The sequence below is a fragment of the Microtus oregoni genome, unplaced genomic scaffold, assembly GCF_018167655.1.
Source record: "Microtus oregoni isolate MIOR12 unplaced genomic scaffold, Mior012 000002F_ref0000024, whole genome shotgun sequence".
In the NCBI taxonomy this organism is placed as follows: domain Eukaryota; kingdom Metazoa; phylum Chordata; class Mammalia; order Rodentia; family Cricetidae; genus Microtus; species Microtus oregoni.
In genome coordinates, this window is record NW_024543061.1 from 25,518,375 (window position 1) to 25,539,314 (window position 20,940).

The 20,940-nt window shown below is 37.2% G+C and overlaps 1 protein-coding gene across 3 annotated transcripts in view; it reads left to right on the forward strand.

Moving 5' to 3' along the window:
- The window catches only part of Exoc6b (exocyst complex component 6B), a 477,853-nt gene that overhangs the window by 46,874 nt on the left and 410,039 nt on the right, over positions 1–20,940 (forward strand). For all 3 annotated transcript variants that reach the window (XM_041645429.1, XM_041645442.1, XM_041645435.1), the window contains exons 2-5: positions 6,655–6,820; positions 12,416–12,463; positions 14,236–14,326; positions 14,428–14,473. In XM_041645429.1, coding sequence (XP_041501363.1) covers positions 6,655–6,820; positions 12,416–12,463; positions 14,236–14,326; positions 14,428–14,473 — 351 coding nt within the window. The remainder of the gene's footprint in view (positions 1–6,654; positions 6,821–12,415; positions 12,464–14,235; positions 14,327–14,427; positions 14,474–20,940) is intronic.

Genomic DNA, 20,940 nt, shown 5'->3' on the forward strand with positions numbered 1-20,940 from the left:
TTAGAACACCAAAGTTGGGATTCCTTAGACAAAAAAAGTCAATAGTTGCTATGTAGATGAAGCTAATTCACAACTGACTCATCCTGCAATGAAATTACTACCCCCCACCCCCAAGACCAGGTCTCTCTTCGTACCCCTGGCTGTCCTGGAACTTGCTCTATAGATCAGGCTGGCCTCAAACTTAAGAGAAATCTGCCTCTGGAGTGCTGGGGTTAAAGATTTGCATCACTACAGTCTTGTTTCCCTTCTGTCTTCTCAACCAGGTCTTGCTTTTTAGCTCTGGCTAACCTCAGCCTCCTGAATGCAGAGATTATGAGTGTGTATCAGCCTACATGACTCCTTCCTTGTCTTCGGGGAAAACCCCAAAAAAAAACAAACAGATTGAAGCTGATTTTGGCTTCGAGTAAGTCATGTAATTCTGAAGTAGTTTAGTGTAGGAGAGTGGTAAATATTTGTTGAATTCAAATTTTAAGTGCCACTTTATCAGTTCAAAACTTGTAAAATATGTTTTTGAATCTAGGTGGCAGAGAGAGATGGAATCACTATGATGTATCAAAGTATATTATTAGCAGTATACACTAGGATGTACAAATATACTTTTGTAAAATCCTTTGGTTTATTAGGAGGTTTTTGAAATCAGGCTCTTTAGGCCTCCATTTTACTTGAGTCAAACTTTAGGCTATCAAAATCACTGTTAATTTCTAAGCATTTCTTCTTGTTTACTTTTTATAGTACTAGAATATCCTTGTAATGACATAGATAAACAACCACATGATTGTTTGTTCCATAGTCTTGTTTAACTGTTATGTATGTATCTTGGTCAGAAGCATAGAGAAGTACAATAATGTTTCAAAGAGTCAACCTTTTTAAGATTCCACCTTCCAATTATCTATTTATTTATTTGGGGAAGGTAAACTTTCTGGTAGCTCTGGCTGCCTTGAAACGTGTATAGCTGAGGATAGATGGCCTTAACTCCTGATCCTCCTGTGTTTGCCTCCCCAGTTTTATGGGGCTTTCTGTATGCAAGGCTCCACTCTACTGGTTGAGCTACATCCCCTGCCTTGGACCCACACATTTGATCAAATGTAGTGTTTAGATTTTTTTCAGCAGTCTGTTTTATTTGGTTATATCAAATTCATGTTTTAAGGAATATTAGAAATTGGTCATCACTAGATGGCAGTCTTTCTCCACTTTAAGTTATTTCTTCAGAACAGAAAATAGTGCTATATTTATTTAAGAACAGTCCTGATTGCTGGTATAAAGGCAGCTTAGTAGATCTCTAGCTTTTCTAGAGTTTAAGAATTGTTTACTTAAATTTGTTTTTACCATTTATATCTGGTAGGTCTGTTGTTTATTGATGGCTTATGCTGAAATATATTTGAAATGCTGAGTCAGTGTGAACTATAAGGTTTGTTCACATTTACTTTTTATTGTGGTAGAAGCAGTTTGTAATTAAGGACACAAAATGCAATTGTGTTTTCACCTGTTTTATAGCCACATGGAAAGTATGTATCCTTTCACTTGTATATGCACAAAAATTCACACAAAGCCTGGCAGTTGTGGATCCTGTAAATTTTCACAAAATGCGAAATATAGGGTCCTCTTAACAGTGTCTACTTTCCTTCATTTAGATGTGTGTGTTTAGATTAAAACTCTACTGTGTTTTTGAGATAGCGCCCTGCTGGCTTGGTACTAATCACTGTGTTGCTGAGGCTCCTGCCCCATCTTCCAGAATGCTAGCTAGGATTACAGGCCTGGGTACCACGCCCCAAACAATTCTTATTTTAATTTTTAAATTTTTTATTCTGAGGGTTCACTGTAAACCTTTAAAGTCAGTCAACATCATACTTGAAGAGAGTGTTAATTCTGAAGATCTAAATAGGAACTCTGTGACACTAATAAGGAGATTAAAACTATTACCTGCTGACTGTTCTCAAAATGTTTGCTCTTTCTCATTATGCGCCCGAATTGGAAAGCTTAATGCTCGGCTTGTACTTCAGGGAAATTGTAATTGATTGCTGTTTCCTATTCTGTAAATGAGAACATTTTAAAGGTCAGAGATTAATTGAATTGGCGTAAGATGTAACTTACTACAGTGCCAAGACCAAAGCCTCACAATCAGCTAAAATCCATATTTTCTTACTTTGATTTTTAATAGGAAATCCGGGAAGACATTATTTATCTAAATAAATTTAAGTTCTAAATTTCTTTCATTTTCTTCTTCCTCTTCCTCTCCTTCTTCTCCTTCTTCTTTTTTTGAGTAGGCCTTACATAGTTTAGGGTGACCTCACACTATTTAGTTTGGCTTGCCTTGGGTTTGTCATCCTCCTGCCTCCACTTCCCAATTGCTAAAATTGTGTTCAACTATTACTATACCTGGTCCTGAATTTCTGAACGTTGGGATTTTTCCCCACTCACGTTTTTCATTTATCTTTGGATAGAATGAATGAAAATGCTTCCTGGTATAACCTACCGTAGAAGTTATTACTGAGACAGAGTATACTCAGATTGAAGCCAAAAATTAAAAAAAAATGACTAATACCAGCCTATGTCTTTAAGTTTGAGGATTTTTCATCGACCCCACAACCCACATTCCAGTTTTCCACATAACAAGGAATATGAGTTCTTTACTTAGAAGATTCCTTCCCTTTCTTTGAAAGGAAAAAATAAGCTAGAAACTTACTGAAAATCAGTGGTAGATGGAGTACTACACAGCAGAAAAAAATAATGACATCTTGAATTTTGCAGGAAAATGGATGGAGCTAGAAAACATTATTTTGAGTGAGGTAACCAAGACCCAGAAAGACAATTATCACATGAACTCACTCATAGGTGGTTTTTAAACATAAAGCAAAGAAAGCTAGCCTACAAACCACAATCCCAGAGAACTTAGGCAACAATGAGGACACTAAGAAAAACTTACATAGATCTAATCTACATGGGAAGTAGAAAGTAGAAATTGACAAGATCTCCTGAGTAAATTGAGAGCATGGGGACCTTGGGGAGGGTTGAAGGAGGGAGGGGAGAGGCAGGGAGGGGAGCAGAGAAAAATGTAGAGCTCAATAAAAATCAATTAAAAAATAAAGTCATTGCCGGAGGGCTGGACGGGTGGCTCAGCAGGTAAGAGCACTTAGTGTTCTTGCAGACTACCTTGGTTTGGTTCCCTGAACCCATGTGGTGATTCACAACTATTCACAGGTATGCAAAGGTACACACACACACACACACACACACACACACTTAGGCAAAGTACTCATACACATAAAATAAAATCAACCTTTAAAAACTGTCATTGTAACTGTAGCATAGACAGTGGAGAGGTAGGTCAAGAATGGGGACTGGAGGGAAAATGTGGCTTATGTGGGGTCATACCCATGATAAGGATTCAGACTTTCTTTTCTTTGTAAAAGGAAGCTGTGATGGCTACACTATAACTCAAATGGCTGGGCACACCTGTGAGGGATATTTTTCTCCTTTCTTTTCCCTCCCTCCCTCCCTCTCTTCCTTTCAGTTTTTTTTTTTTTTTTTTTTTTTTTTTTTTGGACAGGGTTTCCACTGTTTAGACTTGGCTGTCTTTGAACTTACTCTGTAGACCAGGCCAACCTTGAATTCACACAGATTTGTCTGCCTCTGCCTCCCTGAGTGCTGGCATTAACGGTGCATGCTACCATACCTGTTGAGGAAATTTTTCTTAATTAAATCATTTTAAGTGGGAAGACCCACTTCTAATACAGATCTTTGAGCTGGGATGATACACCTTTAATCTGGGCCTTAAATCTGCCACAGTTCTGCTGGCAGCCCATATAAAGGATGTGGAAGAAGGAAGCAAGCTCTCTCTTCCTGTTTGCTCTTGCTCTCACTGTAAGCCCATTTCTTTACTGGCATTAAAGTCATATCTTGAAGACCTTCTGAAACATCCAGTCTTGGACCTTCCATTCATAGGCAGCCAAAATATTGGATTAGCTGGACCACAGCCTGTAAGCCATTATAATAAATTCCATATATAATATACTATAATTATAATATGTATAATATAATAAATTCCATATATATTTATTTTTCCTCTCTTTCTCTTCATTCTATAAATTCTTCTTCTTTTTTTTTTTTTTTTTTTTTGGTTTTTCGAGGCAGGGTTTCTATGTAGTTTTGGAGCCTGTCCTGGAACTAGCTCTTGTAAACCAGGCTGGTCTCGAACTCACAGAGATCCGCCTGCCTCTGCCTCCCAAATGCTGGGATTAAAGGCATTCTATAAATTCTTTTCCTCTAGAGAACCTTGACTAATACGGAAACCTTTGGAGAAATTTAAGCTGGAATAATGGTGTAATGTCTGGGGTACTGCTTTAAGGAGTTTTTTTTGTTGTTGTTGTTTGTTTTTGTTTTTCAAAACAGGGTCTCTCTGTAACTTTGGAGCCTGTCCTGGAACTAACTCTTGTAGACCAGCCTGGCCTTGAATTCACAGAGATCCGCCTGCCTCTGCCTGGGATTAAAGGCGTGGGCCACCACCGCCTGGCTTAAAGAGATTTTTTAAACTGCTCCGTGGAGTAAGTACTTGGTGTGGATGGGGGTGGGGAATGCGTGATGAGATTTTGGAGTTTGTTGAATTACTCTGGTGTGGCTAAATCATACACTGGACAAGGATTTAAATAGAAATGCTGGATGTGTTCAATTCTAAAACATCTTTTGTAGGTTGAGTTGTCATGATTTAGTAAGTTTGATGGGGAGAGGTTGGACAGCCAGATGAGAAATGATTGTAGATACTTGGCTTATGTAACTGAATAAGTGTCATTAATTGTAGTGGTGTGTGTGTGTGTGTGTGTGTGTGTGTGTGTGTGTGTGTGTGTGTTGGGGGTGTTGGAGGAAATCGGTTTGGAAATGGAGATGGGTTGATAAATATTCTTTTGTCTTCACTACATTTGGATGGCTTTTAACAATCCAATTAGAGTAGTGGAGTAGTAAGGAAAATTGAGTTTAGTAGTACTTTGGTTTGTAGTAAAACTCAGGGTAGTGCTTTGGTTTGTAGGTTATAGATTAGGAAGTCAGTTCTATATGAGTGGTATTTCTGAGCCATAGATTGTTTGGTGAGAGAGCATAGAGAAGTATGATAGAGAAGGAGGCTCTAGAAGGGAGATTGAGCAGGTGTGCTAGTGAAAAGGTAAATCCACGCTAGTGTGGTTACTGCTTACATCTCCAGAAGAGAGTGCATAGTGAAGGAGTGAGTGCCAAGCCTCAGCAGATGCTGCTATTAAAGGAGTAAAGGAATACTTGATAAAGTGGGAGGTGCAGAAGGGGAAAGGTGTTTCATTGGGATGGAGAGCAGAATAACCTGATGGTAACTGGGAGGAGATGTGTAGTTCAGGCAAGCTTTTCAGTGACCTTTATACAGATATGAGAATAATCTGGTGGCGAGTGAAAAATAAATGATGTAGAATAGAAGAAGTTTGTTTGTTTTTTTCAAGACAGGGTTTCTAGGCAGGTCCTAGAACTCACTCTGTAGACCCAGGCTGGCCTAGAACTAGCAAAGTTAGCTGCTAGAAGAGGAGGTACAGATGTAAGCAGATTGGCTGATTTTCATAAGGGACTAGGAAATGGTTAAGGGTATGCCCCTCCTTCCTTTCTGAGAAGTGTATAGTTAGAGCAGTAGCTGAGTGGGAGGAGTGAACATTGAGGCAGGAGGAAGTGAGATTCCTACACTGAGATTTTGAAGACTACAAAGTGATGTTTTTTTGAGGTGTTAATCATTACTTGGGTTTATCATTCCTAATTTAAAAATCTCAAGTATGAAGCCTGGTGGTGGTGGCGCACGCCTTTAATCCCAGCACTCGGGAGGCAGAGGCAGGCGGATCTCTGTGAGTTTGAGGCCAGCGGGGCTACAAGAGCTAGTTCCAGGACAGGCTTCAAAACTACAGAGAAACCCTGTCTCGAAAAACAAAACAAAACCAAAACAAACAAACAAATCTCAAGTATGAAATGCTCATAAGAAATATATGACAGCTGTCATTAGTTGAAAATGCCAGGTTAGCCTTGTGTGTGGCCTGTTATAGTCAAAACACTAATTCACTAAGACATTTCATAGGTTTATCTTCAGGCTGTAAATTGTATATGAAAATATATGCATTGTTCATATTTGAGTTTTATATGCTATATAACTCATACAAATATTTCCCTAATCCCTCCAATCAGAAACATTTCTGTTTTCAAGGATTTTGGACAAGGGATATTCCAAGGATTTTGTAGTGGTGTTGAACGACTCTTAGATTGTAGCTATGTAGTTATACTGAATGTAGCCAGCCTGTGTGATTTTTTAGTAATCTTCAGCTTCTTGGGTGGATCATGGGGTAATGGATAGTTAAATTTACTGAGATTGAGTTTTTCTAAATGAGCTAAATGGAGAAAGGGACAGGAGCTGTAATTGAAGTCTTTTACTTGGTTATGACCGTCCTATGGTGTGTGTCAAATGTTTTTAGGTGGATTTTTTATTTAGTTATTTATTTCTTATTTTCTCAAAACAAAACAACGACTCATTTACCATGGGGACAAATGGATGCAGTTGTTAATTTATGTATTCTGGTTATCTAGTTTCTGTAGAAGTTTCTTCTGGGTTTGTAGTTCTCTTCTCTGAAGTGCTGTAATCCTCATGCCATTTTCTCTTTAAAGGTCTGTTTATGATGGTGAGGAACATGGACGATTCATGGAGAAGCTAGAAACTCGCATCCGCAATCATGACCGAGAAATTGAGAAAATGTGCAACTTTCACTACCAAGGCTTTGTGGACTCTATTACTGAACTCCTGAAAGTACGAGGGGAAGCCCAGAAACTCAAAGTAAGGAGATGCTGCTGGACTTTTGCTCCTCTGTCCTCCTGGGGTTCTGATTAGTTCTGATTGAAAGAGTAGGGGCCATGCTGTATGACACGTTCCCTTTCCTTTCCCCTTTCCTTTTTCCTTTCCTTTCCCTTTCCCTTTCCCTTCCCTTCCCTTCCCGAACCCTTCTCCTTCCCCTTCCCTTCCCCTTCCCCTTTCCTTTCCTTTCTTTCTCTTTTCTTTTTTGTTTTTTCAAGACAGGGTTTCTCTGTAGCTTTGGAGCCTGTCCTGGAACTAGCTCTGTAGACCAGGTTGACCTCGAACTCACAGAGATCCGCCTGCCCCTGCCTCCTGAATTAAAGGCGTGCATTACCACTGCCTTGCTAGCTCCCTCTTTCCAAATGTAGAACTGAGGTGAGATACATGGACAACCTGACTAAAACCACAAAGTTTGGTATGAAGTGATCACATTAAACAAAGTATATGGACAATTGGATATGACCACATTATTTTCTTGGTTTAAAAGTCTGCATAGCTTTCTTTGGTTAGATTTAAGAGAACACAGTTCAGCATTCTTAGGTATAAAACTTTAGGTGCCAGGCAGTGGTGGTGCATGTTTTAATCCAGCACTCAGGGAAGCAGAGGCAGGCTGAGTTCTGTGAGTTCGAGGTCAGTCTGGTCTACAGAGCTAGTTCCAGGATAGCCAGAGATACACAGAGAAACCCTGTCTCAAAAAAACCAGCCAGGCAACCAACCAAGCAACCAACCAACCAACCAACCAAACAAACAAACAAAACAACCAAACCAAACCAAAACAACCAAACCCAAACAAAACATTTTAGGTTCCATTCATCTGGCTCTGCATTTCTTTACTTTCATTTCTTGACTTCTCCTAAGATGATGATGATGATTATTGAGGTAGGTATGTCAAACCTATGTATCTCAAACTGGTCTCAAACTTATGATCCTTCTTCCTCTAATTCCCAAGTGCTGGGATTAAGGGTGTGTCTCACTGTTACCTGGGGTGTAGTAAAGATTTTTATGAAATAAGGAAAGGAATTTATACTAAAACCCACATAAATAAGATTATGGCTTTTTGGCTCTAAGGAATATTTTTTAAAGTTAGTTTAATTTGGATACCCACAAGTGATCAGTGACTGATTCTGTCAAGAGATTGCTCTTGAAGCCACCAGCTTCTCTGCTGGATGAAAGCCACCTCCCAGGAGTTAAAGCACAGCTCTACTTACTTGAAAGTCCTGTGGAGTGTTGCCTACAGGGTGAAGATTCATGTTCAGGAAGGAAGCTGGTCACAGAAGTCCCTTTTCTTAGACAGGTGACTTTACTTGTTGATCCAAAGACTTTTCTCCTAAATTTCTCTTATTTAAACAGTTTAGATTTTTGAATTTTCTGCAAAAACCTATCTGTTATATCAGTAATATATATTTATTTTCTTCTCTCTAGTCTTTATGCTTTTGTTTTTCTTTTTGGAATCCTAATTAGAGTCCCTAATAGGATTTTGTTTTCTGCATGGTTAACATTGCTGTGAGTATAAAATTCATCTCAAAGAATATATTGCTGAAAAAAATTTTATTGAATGGCTAAACAAGTTGTAAGATACAAAATATAGTCTAAAACTGCAGTAGTTAAAAAAATCATTTGCCTGCAAAATATGATTTAAAATTGGACATGAAACCATTAAATTGTGCACCTTAATGTAAATTTTTGTGTTTAACTACATAAATATTCATGTTTGAATATAGGAGCTATACTGTTTCCAGCTGTGGGATATTATATAACATATTTAGAATGTAATATGTTATATAAAATATCATTACTTATATAAAAGTTTCCAACATTTTGCAGTCTCAAACACATTTTATCCTAAGGTTTCTATGATTCTATGATAGAATTTATCTGTCTTAAGAAACATGGTGTTGCCAGCATCATTGAATAATTCTGTCTTCTTTTTAGTTGCTTTCCCTATTTTAGATGTAACAAATTTTTTGATTTGTTGCTAATGTGCAGTTTGTCCTCACTCAGCCCTCACAGCTTCTATCATAATCTTGATTATTCTTTTTTCATGTTTCTTCATTCTTGTGTATTTGTATTGCAAACTTTTCTCCTAGATTTTGGGATCCTGTCACACACTGGGCCAAAGGATATAAAAGATGTAGAGTCTGCTTTAGGCCCGACAGTATGGAATATTGTCTAGAATCTCACCAATTGCTGGCCTTAATTGATGATTGATACTCACCTTTGTCCTATTTTCTCCTCTACTTTAAATTGATTCAAGTTGCAAATTCTTTCAGATTGGTCAGAATGACTCTGAAGGAATATCTGACTTCATTTTTCAAGTTTGATATGTTTGGTTGCTTCAGACTAACCAGTTACTCTGAAGTTTGGGAATTATATCTAGCTGAACACTTGGTAAGCTCTGCTTTAGGGGACCTGTTTGATCTAGGTGAAAAATGTTGAGATTCTTAACTCTAGAAAAGAATTTAGAAGTGGAAAAGTTAAAGTATTAACCACTTTAACACTAAATTAATACAACGACATTACACTTTCCATGATGCCCATTATTTTGTGTACATAGCATCTATATATGAGTATATATAAATGTGTGTATGTAAATGCACTTCCATATCTTTGTTTTTGAATTAGAAGTGTTTTTTACACAGTTTATATAGCCTCTTTTTATTGTGGTGTATAGAACAGTTATCAGCTAGAATTAAAATAGCTACTATCTTTATTACCAGTAACATAGGTTAGGCTCCTATGGGTATGTTTTTGATGATGGTTTGCATGATATCAGTTTAGTGGATATGGATCAACATTTTTAGTGACACTTGAAATTAAGTAAAATAGAGTTGAATAGAAAATAAAAGTATATCTCAAGGTCCAAATCAGGAGCAGAAGGAGAGGGAGCACGAGCAAGGAACTCAGGACCGCGAGGGGTGCACCCACACACTGAGACAATGGGGATGTTCTATCGGGAACTCACCAAGGCCAGCTGGCCTGGGTCTGAAAAAGCATGGGATAAATCCGGACTAGCTGAAGATAGCGGAGAATGAGGAATACTGAGAACTCAAGAACAATGGCAGTGGGTTTTTGATCCTACTGCACGTACTGGCTTTGTGGGAGCCTAGGCAGTTTGGATGCTCACCTTACTAGACCTGGATAGAGGTGGGTGGTCCTTGGACTTCCCACAGGTCAGGGAACCCTGATTGCTCTTCGAGCAGATGAGGGAGGGGAACTTGATCGGGGGAGGGGGAGGGAAATGGGAGGCGGTGGCGGGGAGGAGGCAGAAATCCTTAATAAATAAATAAATTAAAAAAAATAAAAAAAAAATAAAAGTATAGTATATCAAGTAAAGATAAACATTGTTTCTTGAAAGTTGTTTCAGTCTTTGCATTCATGTGTTTGTATATGAGTCTCTGGGTACCTCCGGTGTATGTTTCTTTCTGTGTGTATGTCTCTGTCTACATGTGTGTCTCTGCTGTCTTTGTGTATGTGTCTGTATTTCTGAGGCTTAATGTAAAAATGTTAGTTTGAGGTTAGAAAGAGTGAGAAATGATGAAGTGAACAAGATTATTTTAGTATGAGCAATAGTGGTGAATGTAGTTATACTGAAAATTTTAATTTTGGGAGATCTCTAGAATAGAATAAAATTATCTAATTTATTATTGAATAAGTACTTTAAAGGTGATAATGCTGTCATTGATTATAACTGTACCATTTTTATTCACATTGTTTGAAACCCTTCTATTACTTTGAGCTAAATCCTATTTTCTGGTTACAGGCATTTATTAGGAGCAGCCTTTCTTCTTCCAGCTCTTAAAGATATTTGAGGCAGCCATTGTTTAGGTGTAGGGTGAAGTGTACAGGGTCCAGGTATAGTGTGTAGTGTCTCCAATGGAGTTTTCCTTTATCTATGAGATGAAATAACTTCATTTGTTTTTCATGTGATACACAGTTGGCCCCTAAACCTTATTTACACTTAATCATGCTGCAGTTTGTCAGTGGCCTTCCTGACACATGACATCTGACGTCATTCTCATCATTTGATCTGCTCTTACTTTAGAGCAGAGCAGCTGGGAACAGTAGCTCTGGCTTGTAGACCAAATCCATTTTGCCTCTTATTGTTGTAAATAAAGTTTTATTGGGACCTAGCCACCCCAGCACATGATATTTTATTTATGGCTACCTTCCTGTCAGTGTTGATTAGCTACTACAGAGACTCTATGGCCTGACAAACTGAAAACATTTTCTGTTTTACTGTAACAGAAACAGATTGCTGGCCCTATTGAGGTGATGCTTCAGTGATTGCCTTAGCTTAGCATTTGGCAGCTACATTCTATCTTGCCTCTCACTGAGCTAACAGTCTATTGGTTAATGGTATTTTTCACATATGGTGCTCTTAGGAAAATAATAAATAGGTAATATGAGTATTTATTGCCTTTTTTTCTCAGATTTTATAAACTTTTTCTTGAAGAGATCAGATTTTATTTTGTCTTTGAAAGTAGGAGGTATATGCGCTAATCTGCTGTGAACTACATTATCCAAGTATAGTGTATAATTTTAGATAAGAATTTAAAAAAATGTGTTTTATGAAAAGTTAGTTTTTGGAGATAATGTTGAATCAAATAAGTTTGTAAACATTCCATATTGTGTCCCTTTTCTGATCATTTATAGTGTTTTTCTCCTCTGTGTGTGTATATATGCAGTGCATGTGTGCCTATATGTTAATAACACCAGCTAACATTTCTTGATGCTCTAAGGGACATTGTAAGAAATGCTGGGTTGATGAATGCAGTAAAAGTATAAGGAACAGCAGTCACCAGCAGAAGCTGGATAGTCTCTAATTTAAGAAGTTTAGAAGTTAATATAATCTATGTTTTGATAATGTCTGAGATTATAAATTACTATTCTAAAAATTATTTTTTATATTAGTGGAAACATCAAAAGTAGATAATTGAAAAGATTTGTGCTTGTTCCTTTAAATTATAAATCATAGCTCATTTAAGGCTTAGCCACATATTTTTTGACTGTCTGATGGTGGGATTAATGAGGATATGGATGTATTAGAAACTGTTATGAATTAATGACCCCAAAATATTAAATAATTCTTTTTGTAGAATTAAGGTAATAACTAATACAAATTTGACTTGTGTTACAAAGTTGAAATTATACCTAGCCTTTTCAGGAATACATTGTGAATTAAGACATGTCTGTGTTAACATTGTTTTCTAGACATTGTACCGATGGTAAAGCTCTTTGGATTACTTTCCATTTTATTTATTTCTCCGTTTTTATTTTTTCCTCTTCTCTCCAAAGTTAAAATATGATCTTGGGACACTATAGTATCTTACTTTGTGTTCTATCTAAACCAAACATGTCTCTTGGTCAGCTTTTCTTTTTATTTGCAGAAGGTCATGGGAATGCCTAGAAGAAAGGTTGATAACGAGTTTAAGTTGCAGAGAGATCAGCTGTAACCCCATGTGCTGGAATATAGAAAGTATCTAGGGATACTCCAGTTTTTCATATTAAATTTTGATCTTTATCCAACTGTTGTCCTAGTGTTTGTTTTTATGAGTTTAAATTATCTTCTCTCCACAGAACCAAGTGACGGATACTAATAGAAAGCTGCAACATGAGGGCAAGGAAGTAAGGCCAGTTTCCTTTTAACAAGGTTTTTTCTGTTTATGCTATTCTCTTTGAATGACTGTTCTTCACTTTGTGGCTTAGAATAATATAAGCAGTTTGTTGGAATTGTTGCTATAAGAAATGTTTACCTGAATAAATACAGACACCACAGGGTGCAATGAAATAAGATGCAACCTCCCTTGGCTGTGTTAAAAGAAATCCTTGCGTAGTCTGCCATGTCTCTTGGAATGTTCCTCTTGCATCATCACCTGCCTTCGTCCTTTTCTCTTATAGTTCTTTCTTTTTTTCAGTAAGGATTTCATGTAATTTAAACTTTCTTTGAACTGATCCTTCTACCTCCACTTTCCCAATGTTGAGATTACTGGCATAAGCCACCATACCTGGTTTGTATTACTCTCTTTCTCTCTGCTCTCTCTGTCTCTGTCTCTCTCTTCTTCCTTCCTTCTTTCGTTCTGTCTCACTCTCTTTTTCTCTCTCTTTCTTCCTTTTTTGTTATAATTATTTTATTTATTTCATGTCTGATAATATTCTAAAAATCTGTATCTTTTTTGAAACCGGGTATTATTACTATGTTGCCCAGGCTAGCCTCGAACTCACTCTTTAATGTAGGCTAACCTTGAACTTAAAATGATCCTCCTGCCTCAGTCTCTGGAGTCCTGTGGTTATAGGCTTGTGGACTTATTGGAAATTGCAGTCTCAGCCTCATTCTCTGCATTCTTTTTGTTTTGTCTCATTCTGTTTTTCTCCACTGTACTATCCTATTTTTGGTTTACATTTTTTACTTATGTAGTTTTTGTTTGTCTCCCCCCATTAGAATTAGTTCTATATCATTAGGGAATTTTACTTATTTTATTCATTATTGCATCTCTTCTGTCTCTAAACAGCAGCTGTTGTAAAATGAGTGCTCAACAAATATTTCTTTAAAAACGAATCATTTATTCTATTAATGGATAAACTTATTTAAACTTTCCAATTTGTACTTTTATTTACTTCCATTTATTTATTTGTTCCAAATCCAAGTCTGTTAATTCCACTATTTTACTGATGGGGGAAAAAAGAACAGATGATCTGAAATTTATGTTAATAATCAAAACAAATCTGAGCACAAAGTCAACCTTTTCTGACCTGAAGTACATTCCTGTTTTGGGTCATCCACCTTCCTTCTCTTTATTCTTTTCACATATCTAAGGAGATAATGTGTGTGTGTGTGTGTGTGTGTGTGTGTGTGTGCGTGTATGTGTGTGTGTGTGTGTGTGTGAGATGGATTCTGTAAATAGGTAGATTTTTTTTTCATTTCACATAGTCCATATTCTACAGAAATAGTTTGTTACATTGTGAGATGATTATGAGAAGATAATAAATTGATCTTCAGTAAACTGAATCGTGTACAAAAGCCATATCTTCTAATTATGGAACTTGCTTGTTAAAATCGGGACCTAGTTGAGGATTAGAAGGACTGCCTAGAAATGTAAATCATGGAGTTTGTATAGGGTTTGGAGACAATGGGAAGATTTTTTTTTTCTGGATGGCCTTTGTACTTTAAGGCTCTTTAAGGTTTATTTTACATAGCCCTTTTTAGACATGTGTGCAGGGTGGGGAGAAAGTAGGAATGTTTCACTGATTGAAGAAGACAGTTCCTTAGCTTGCATTGTAGGTTTTACTAGGAAACTGACATTCTTGGATGCATTGCATGCAGAGTAGGACATGTAACTGAAAACTTTTTTTTCTTTTTATAGTTCTTGACATAATTCTATTTTTCCCCTTTTGTCAAGCTGGTAATAGCAATGGAAGAGCTGAAGCAGTGTAGACTACAACAGAGGAATATTTCTGCAACTGTTGATAAGTTAATGCTGTGCCTTCCAGGTGAGAAACTGGGAGTGGAGTAGGATTCTTGATGTATTTCCTTTACCTGAGTTAGTTATTTTGCTTAAATGATACCTGTGTGATCTGTTTTCTCTTTCAAGTCCTAGAGATGTACAGCAAACTGAGGGACCAGATGAAAACCAAAAGGTAAGATTTTTTTTTTAAGTTGAACAGTTAAAAGAGATTTGTTTTCTTATTTATTTATGTGTATGTGTGTGCGTTTCCGTGTGTTTGCTATGTGCGTGAGGGTGTTCACAGAGACCAGAAAAAGGCATTGGATTCTCTGGAGCTGGAGTTAAGGCATTTGTGTGTTGTCTGATGGGGATGCTGGAGGCTGAATGTAGGTCCTTTGTGAGAGCAACAAGTGCTCTCTGAACTCCCTACTTGCCCCTTGAGCTGTCCTCAGTCTTTCCTTGACTTCTATAACCTCATTAGGTTTGAGGGGTATAGGCTTATTATTGTTTTTTGTCTTCTTTTTTTTTTTATGTTTTGGAGATAAGAGATTGTCAGTGTATGTTACCATGCATGGCTTGATCTCGCTATTTTTTTTAAAGGGACAATCTGTTTTTTAGTTGAGATCCTTAGATCTTTTATGACTGATAGACTTATCAGTTTATGTATATACTTATCATATACAGTATATCTGTATATGATTTTCAGTCTACCTTATTTTCCATTTGTCTTCACTGTTCCTTGTTCTTTCTCTCTGTATCTCCTTTCGTCTCAATCAGTTCACTAGATATTTGGATTCTATCGTGTATTCACTAATGCCTTAAATCCATACCTCTTTATTTCTTTAAAATGATTGCTTCTAAGCTTATAATAATCCTTTTTAACTCATAGTGAATCTTGAAAAAATTATGGCAAACCATACATTATGCAAAGTTCATTTATTTATTTATTTGTTTGTTTGTTTATTTATTATGTATACAATATCCTGCGTGTATGCCTGCAGGCCAGAAGAGGGCAGCAGACCCCATTACAGATGGCTCTGAGCCACCATGTGGTTGCTGGGAATTGAACTCAGGACCTTTGGAAGAGCAGGCAATGCTCTTAACCTCTGAGCCATCTCTCCAGCCCCTGCAAAGTTCTTTTAATAGTAATGCATATTTAAATGGAAATGTTTTATAGATTAAATCATTATCTGTTGTATACATGAAATTATCTCACTGTACCCCATGCTTATATGTAATTATTGCTTGTCAATTAAAAATTTAAACCTATATCTCTGCTTAACCTCACTTCCTTGGTGTTATTGTTGTCATTGCTCTTATTTCAGAATATGGCATAGTGCCTATAATACACTTGCATTTTTGCTACAAACTTTTAAATTAAAATATTTTAAAAGTAAAATGAAAAAAATCTTCCTTTATATATTTTAAGTGATTCTGGCACTCTTTTTTCTTTATATAGACCTGAATTCATTGCCATCTCTTTTTTGGGTTAGTGTGATAATAGCTGTAAATTCTTTATTTATTAAAAAAATTAAATTTATTTTAAAAATTTATTTTAAATTTAAATTTATTTAAAATAAATATGTAAAATAAAATAAAAATTAAATAATTTAAATATTAGATAATTGTTTTTTGTAGTCACCATTTTATGAGTACAACTTAGTGTTGTTTTAGAGTATTTGCAAGGCTGTCACTATCTTCACTTCCTGACTGTAGAACATGTCAGTCACCTCAAATAAACCTTGATCCCGTTTTTCCTTCCCTTAGACTGAGCAGCCACTACTTTACTTTATATCTGTATGTTTGCATATTGTGAATACCTCGTATAAAGGGGGCACACAGTATGCGGTCTTCTACATCTGATTCTCTCTCTTACAGTGTTTTCAGGAGTCAGCTATGCCTTCGTGTGAATCAGTACTTCACTCTTTTTTATGGGGTGCTTTTCCACTGTGTGGATGGACTGCATTTTGTTTTGTCATTATTAGACAAACGTTTGGGTTATTTTCACTTTAAGTTACGATGAATAAAGCTATATAGCTACTTGTAAGTTTTTACATGGTCTTAAACTCCCTAAATTCTCTTGGGAATATACCTCTGAATGGAATTGCTAGGTCTTGCTATAGTTCAGTGTTCTACTGTTTAGTGAAACTGCTTCACTACTCAAAGCAGCTGCATCGTTTTAATCTACCTAACATCATCACATGATAATGCTTATTATTATTTAAAACTTTCAGATTTATTAAATTTATTTATTTTATTATTTTATACATATGAGTATTTTTCCTACATGTGTGTTTGTGAACCACATGGAAAGCTTTGGATCCACTGGGACTGGAGTTAAAGATGGTTTTGAGCTAATTTATGGTTGTTGGGAGTTGAACCTGGTCCCTCTGAAAGAGCAGCAAGTGCTCTTAAATTCTGAGCCAGCCCTTTAGCCCCAGTGTGTATTATTGCCTGTCTTCTAGTTATAAACATTCCAGTGGAAAATGTTATCTTGTTTATCTCCTGAATAAAAAAAAAACATTTTTTGGGTGGTGTGGAGAGATGACTCAGTATGTAGAATGCTTGTTGCATATCTGATGACATGAGTTCCATACCTAGAATTCATGTAAAGGTGGAAGTAGAGAACTGATGCCTCAGTGTTCCCTTGACCTTCATGCACTGTGGTACTCACTTCTACCATATCTACATATACACAATAAGAAATTAAATAAAAAAAAAGCATTTTTTTTTAAAAAAAGACAGAGTCTCACTATGATTTCCAAGCTGTCCTTGAACTTATGTGTGACTGAGGATGACCTTGAACTTCCTCAGAACCTCGACCTTTTCCTCTCGAATGCTGTTTATCACTATGTTTGGATCCTGTTGCTGGGGATGTAATGCAGGAGGTCTGTGCAGCCTAGAAAAGCACCCTGAAGTGCAGAGGCCATAGCCCTCCTTTGGTTTTTGATGCTTCCTTCTTCTCACACCTTTGTGTTTCCCTTTAAGCACATACACAGGGATCTAATTGCTATTTGCATGCATTTGCTATTCTGCCACTTTTGAATCGTCTTTTGAACTAATTTTGTTTTTCTGGTTATAGGTCAAAAATATTTTTTTGACTGGATAATTGACATTATTATGTTGATGAATATCTGGAGTCTGGGGAACTTTGCCTCTTTTTTTTTTTTGAGTTCTGGGCTTTATTTTGAGACGTAGTAGTTTGCAGACCCCATTTTAAAACTCTGCTATGGCCAGCCATGATAAGCTCATGCCTGAAATCCCAGCACTCAGGAAGCTGAGGCAGGTAGATCTCTGAGTTTGAGGCCAGTCTTGTCTTTATAGTGAGTTCTAGGTCAGCTCGGGATGCATAGTGAGATATTGTCCTACACTAACAACAAAAACCAAATCTGCTAGGCCAAGGGCAGTCAACTTTACAGAGTATTTAATCTGGTCTGGTAGGCACAGTTGTGCCTGTGTACCTTGCCATTCGGCTGTTTGGGTTTAGGGGAGTTCTCTGCCGTTTCTGACCTCCCTGAAGTGTTTATCTTATTTTTTTTTCCAATTTTTTATTTATTAAAGATTTCTGTCATTCCAGGCCACCACCTACCATTTCCCTCCCCCTCCCCCAATCAAGTTCCCCTACCTTGTTAGCCCGTAGGCTATCAGGGTTCCCTGCCCTGTGGGAAGTCCCAGGACCACCCACCTCCATCCAAGTCTAGTAAGGTGAGCATCCAAACTGCCTAGGCTCCCACAAAGCCAGTACGTGCAGTAGGATCAAAAACCCATTGCCATTGTTCTTGAGTTCTCAGTAGTCCTCATTGTCCGCTATGTCAGCTAGTCTGATTTTATCCCAGGTTTTTTCAGACCCAGGCCAGCTGGCCTTGGTGTGTTCCCGATAGTACATCCCCATTGTCTCAGTGTGGGTGTACCCCTCGCGGTCCTGAGTTCCATGCTTGTACTCTCTCTCCTTCTGCTCCTGATTTGGACCTTGAGATTTCTGTCCGGTGCTCCAAATTGGGTCTCCGTCTCCTTTCATCGCCTGATGAAGGTTAATATTCAGGAGGATGCCTATATGTTTTTCTTTGTGTTCTCCTTATTTAGCTTCTCTAGGATCATTAATTATAGGCTCAATGTCCTTTGTTTATGGCTAGAAACCAAATATGAGTGAGTACATCCCATGTTCCTCTTTTTGGGTCTGGCTTACCTCACTCAGGATAGTGTTTTCTATTTCCATCCATTTGTATGCAAAATTAAAGAAGTCCTTGTTTTTTACTGCTGAGTAGTACTCTAATATGTATACATTCCATACTTTCTTCATCCATTCTTCCATTGAAGGGCATCTAGGTTGTTTCCAGGTTCTGGCTATTACAAACAATGCTGCTATGAACATAGTAGAGCATATACTTTTGTTGTATGATAAGGCCTCTCTTGGGTATATTCCCAAGAGTGGTATTGCTGGGTCCAGGGGTAGGTTGATCCCGAATTTCCTGAGAAACCGCCACACTGCTTTCCAAAGTGGTTGCACAAGTTTGCATTCCCACCAGCAATGGATGAGTGTACCCCTTTCTCCACAACCTCTCCAGCAAAGGCTATCATTGATGTTTTTTATTTTAGCCATTCTGACAGGTGTAAGATGGTATCTTAAAGTTGTCTTGATTTGCATTTCCCTGATCGCTAAGGAAGTTGAGCATGACCTTAAGTGTCTTTTGGCCATTTGAACTTCTTCTGTTGAGAATTCTCTGTTCAGCTCAGTGCCCCATTTTATAATTGGGTTGATTAGATTTTTACGGTCTGGTTACTTGAGTTCTTTATATATTTTGGAGATCAGACCTTTGTCAGTTGCGGGGTTGGTGAAGATCTTCTCAATTTAAGAAAGAAATTAAAATCTTCCTTGAATTTAATCAAAATAAAGAGACAACATACTCAAACCTATGGGACACGATGAAAGCAGTGCTAAGAGGAAAGTTCATAGCACTAAGTGCCCACTTAAAGAAAAAGGAGAAAGCATACGTCGGGGACTTAACAGCACACCTGAAAGCCTTAGAAAAAAAAGAAGCAGACACGCCCACAGAAGACTGGAAATAATCAAACTGAGGGCGGAAATCAACAAAATAGAAACACAGAAAACAGTACAAAGAATCAATGAAACAAAAAGTTGGTTCTTGGAGAAAATCAACAAGATCGACAAACCCCTATCCAAACTAATTAAACAACAGAGAGAGAACACGCAAATAAATAAGATCAGAAATGAAAAGGGGGACATAACCACAGACACAGAGGAAATTCAGAGAATCATTAGATCTTACTACACAAGCCTGTATGCCACAAAACTGGAAAATACGAAAGAAATGAACATTTTTTTTTTTAGATAAGTACCATATACCAAAGCTAAACCAAGACCAGGTGAACGATCTAAATAGACCTGTTAGTCACGAAGAACTACAAACGGTTATCAAAAATCTCCCTTCCAAAAAAAGCCCAGGACCAGATGGTTTCATTGCAGACTTCTACCAGAACTTCCAAAAAGAGCTAATATCTATTCTCCTTAATGTATTTCACAATATAGAAACAGAAGAGTCATTGCCAAATTCCTTTTATGAAGCTACAGTTACCCTGATACCAAAACCACACAAAGACCCAACCAAGAAAGAGAATTACAGGCCTATCTCACTCATGAATATTGACACAAAAATTCTCAACAAAATACTGGCAAACCGAATCCAAGAACACATTAGAAAAATTATCCATTATGATCAAGTAGGCTTCATCCCAGAGATGCAGGGCTGGTTCAACATACGCAAATCTATCAATGTAATCCACCATATAAATAAACTGAAAGAAAAAAAATCATATGATCATTTCATTAGATGCTGAAAAAGCATTCGACAAAATTCAGCACCCCTTTATGATAAAGGTCTTGGAGAGACTAGGGATACAAGGGTCAAACCTAAATATAATAAAAGTTATTTACAGCAAGCTGACAGCTAACATTAAATTAAACGGAGAAAAACTCAAAGCCATCCCTCTAAAATCAGGAACACGACAAGGATGTCCACTCTCTCCATATCTCTTCAATATAGTGCTTGAAGTTCTAGCAATAGCAATAAGACAACATAAGGGGATCAAGGGGATTCGTATTGGAAAGGAAGAAGTTAAACTTTCGTTATTTGCAGATGATATGATAGTATACATAAGCGACCCCCAAAACTCTACCAAAGAACTCCTACAGCTGATAAACACCTTTAGTAATGTGATAGGATATCAGATCAACTCCAAAAAAATCAGTTGCCTTCCTATACACTAAGGATAAGTAAACAGAGAGGGAAATCAGAGAAGCATCACCTTTCACAATAGCCACAAAACAGCATAAAATATCTTTGGGTAACTCTGACCAAGGAAGTGAAAGATCTATTTGACAAGAACTATAAGTCTTTGAAGAAAGAAATTGAAGCGGACACCAGAAAATGGAAGGATCTCCCCTGCTCTTGGATTGGGAGGATCAACATAGTAAAAATGGCAATTCTACCAAAAGCAATCTATAGATTCAATGCAATCCCCATCAAACTCCCATCAAAATTCTTCACAGATCTGGAAAAGACAATAATCAACTTTATATGGAAAAACAAAAAAACCCAGGATAGCCAGAACAATCTTATACAATAAAGGATCATCTGGAGG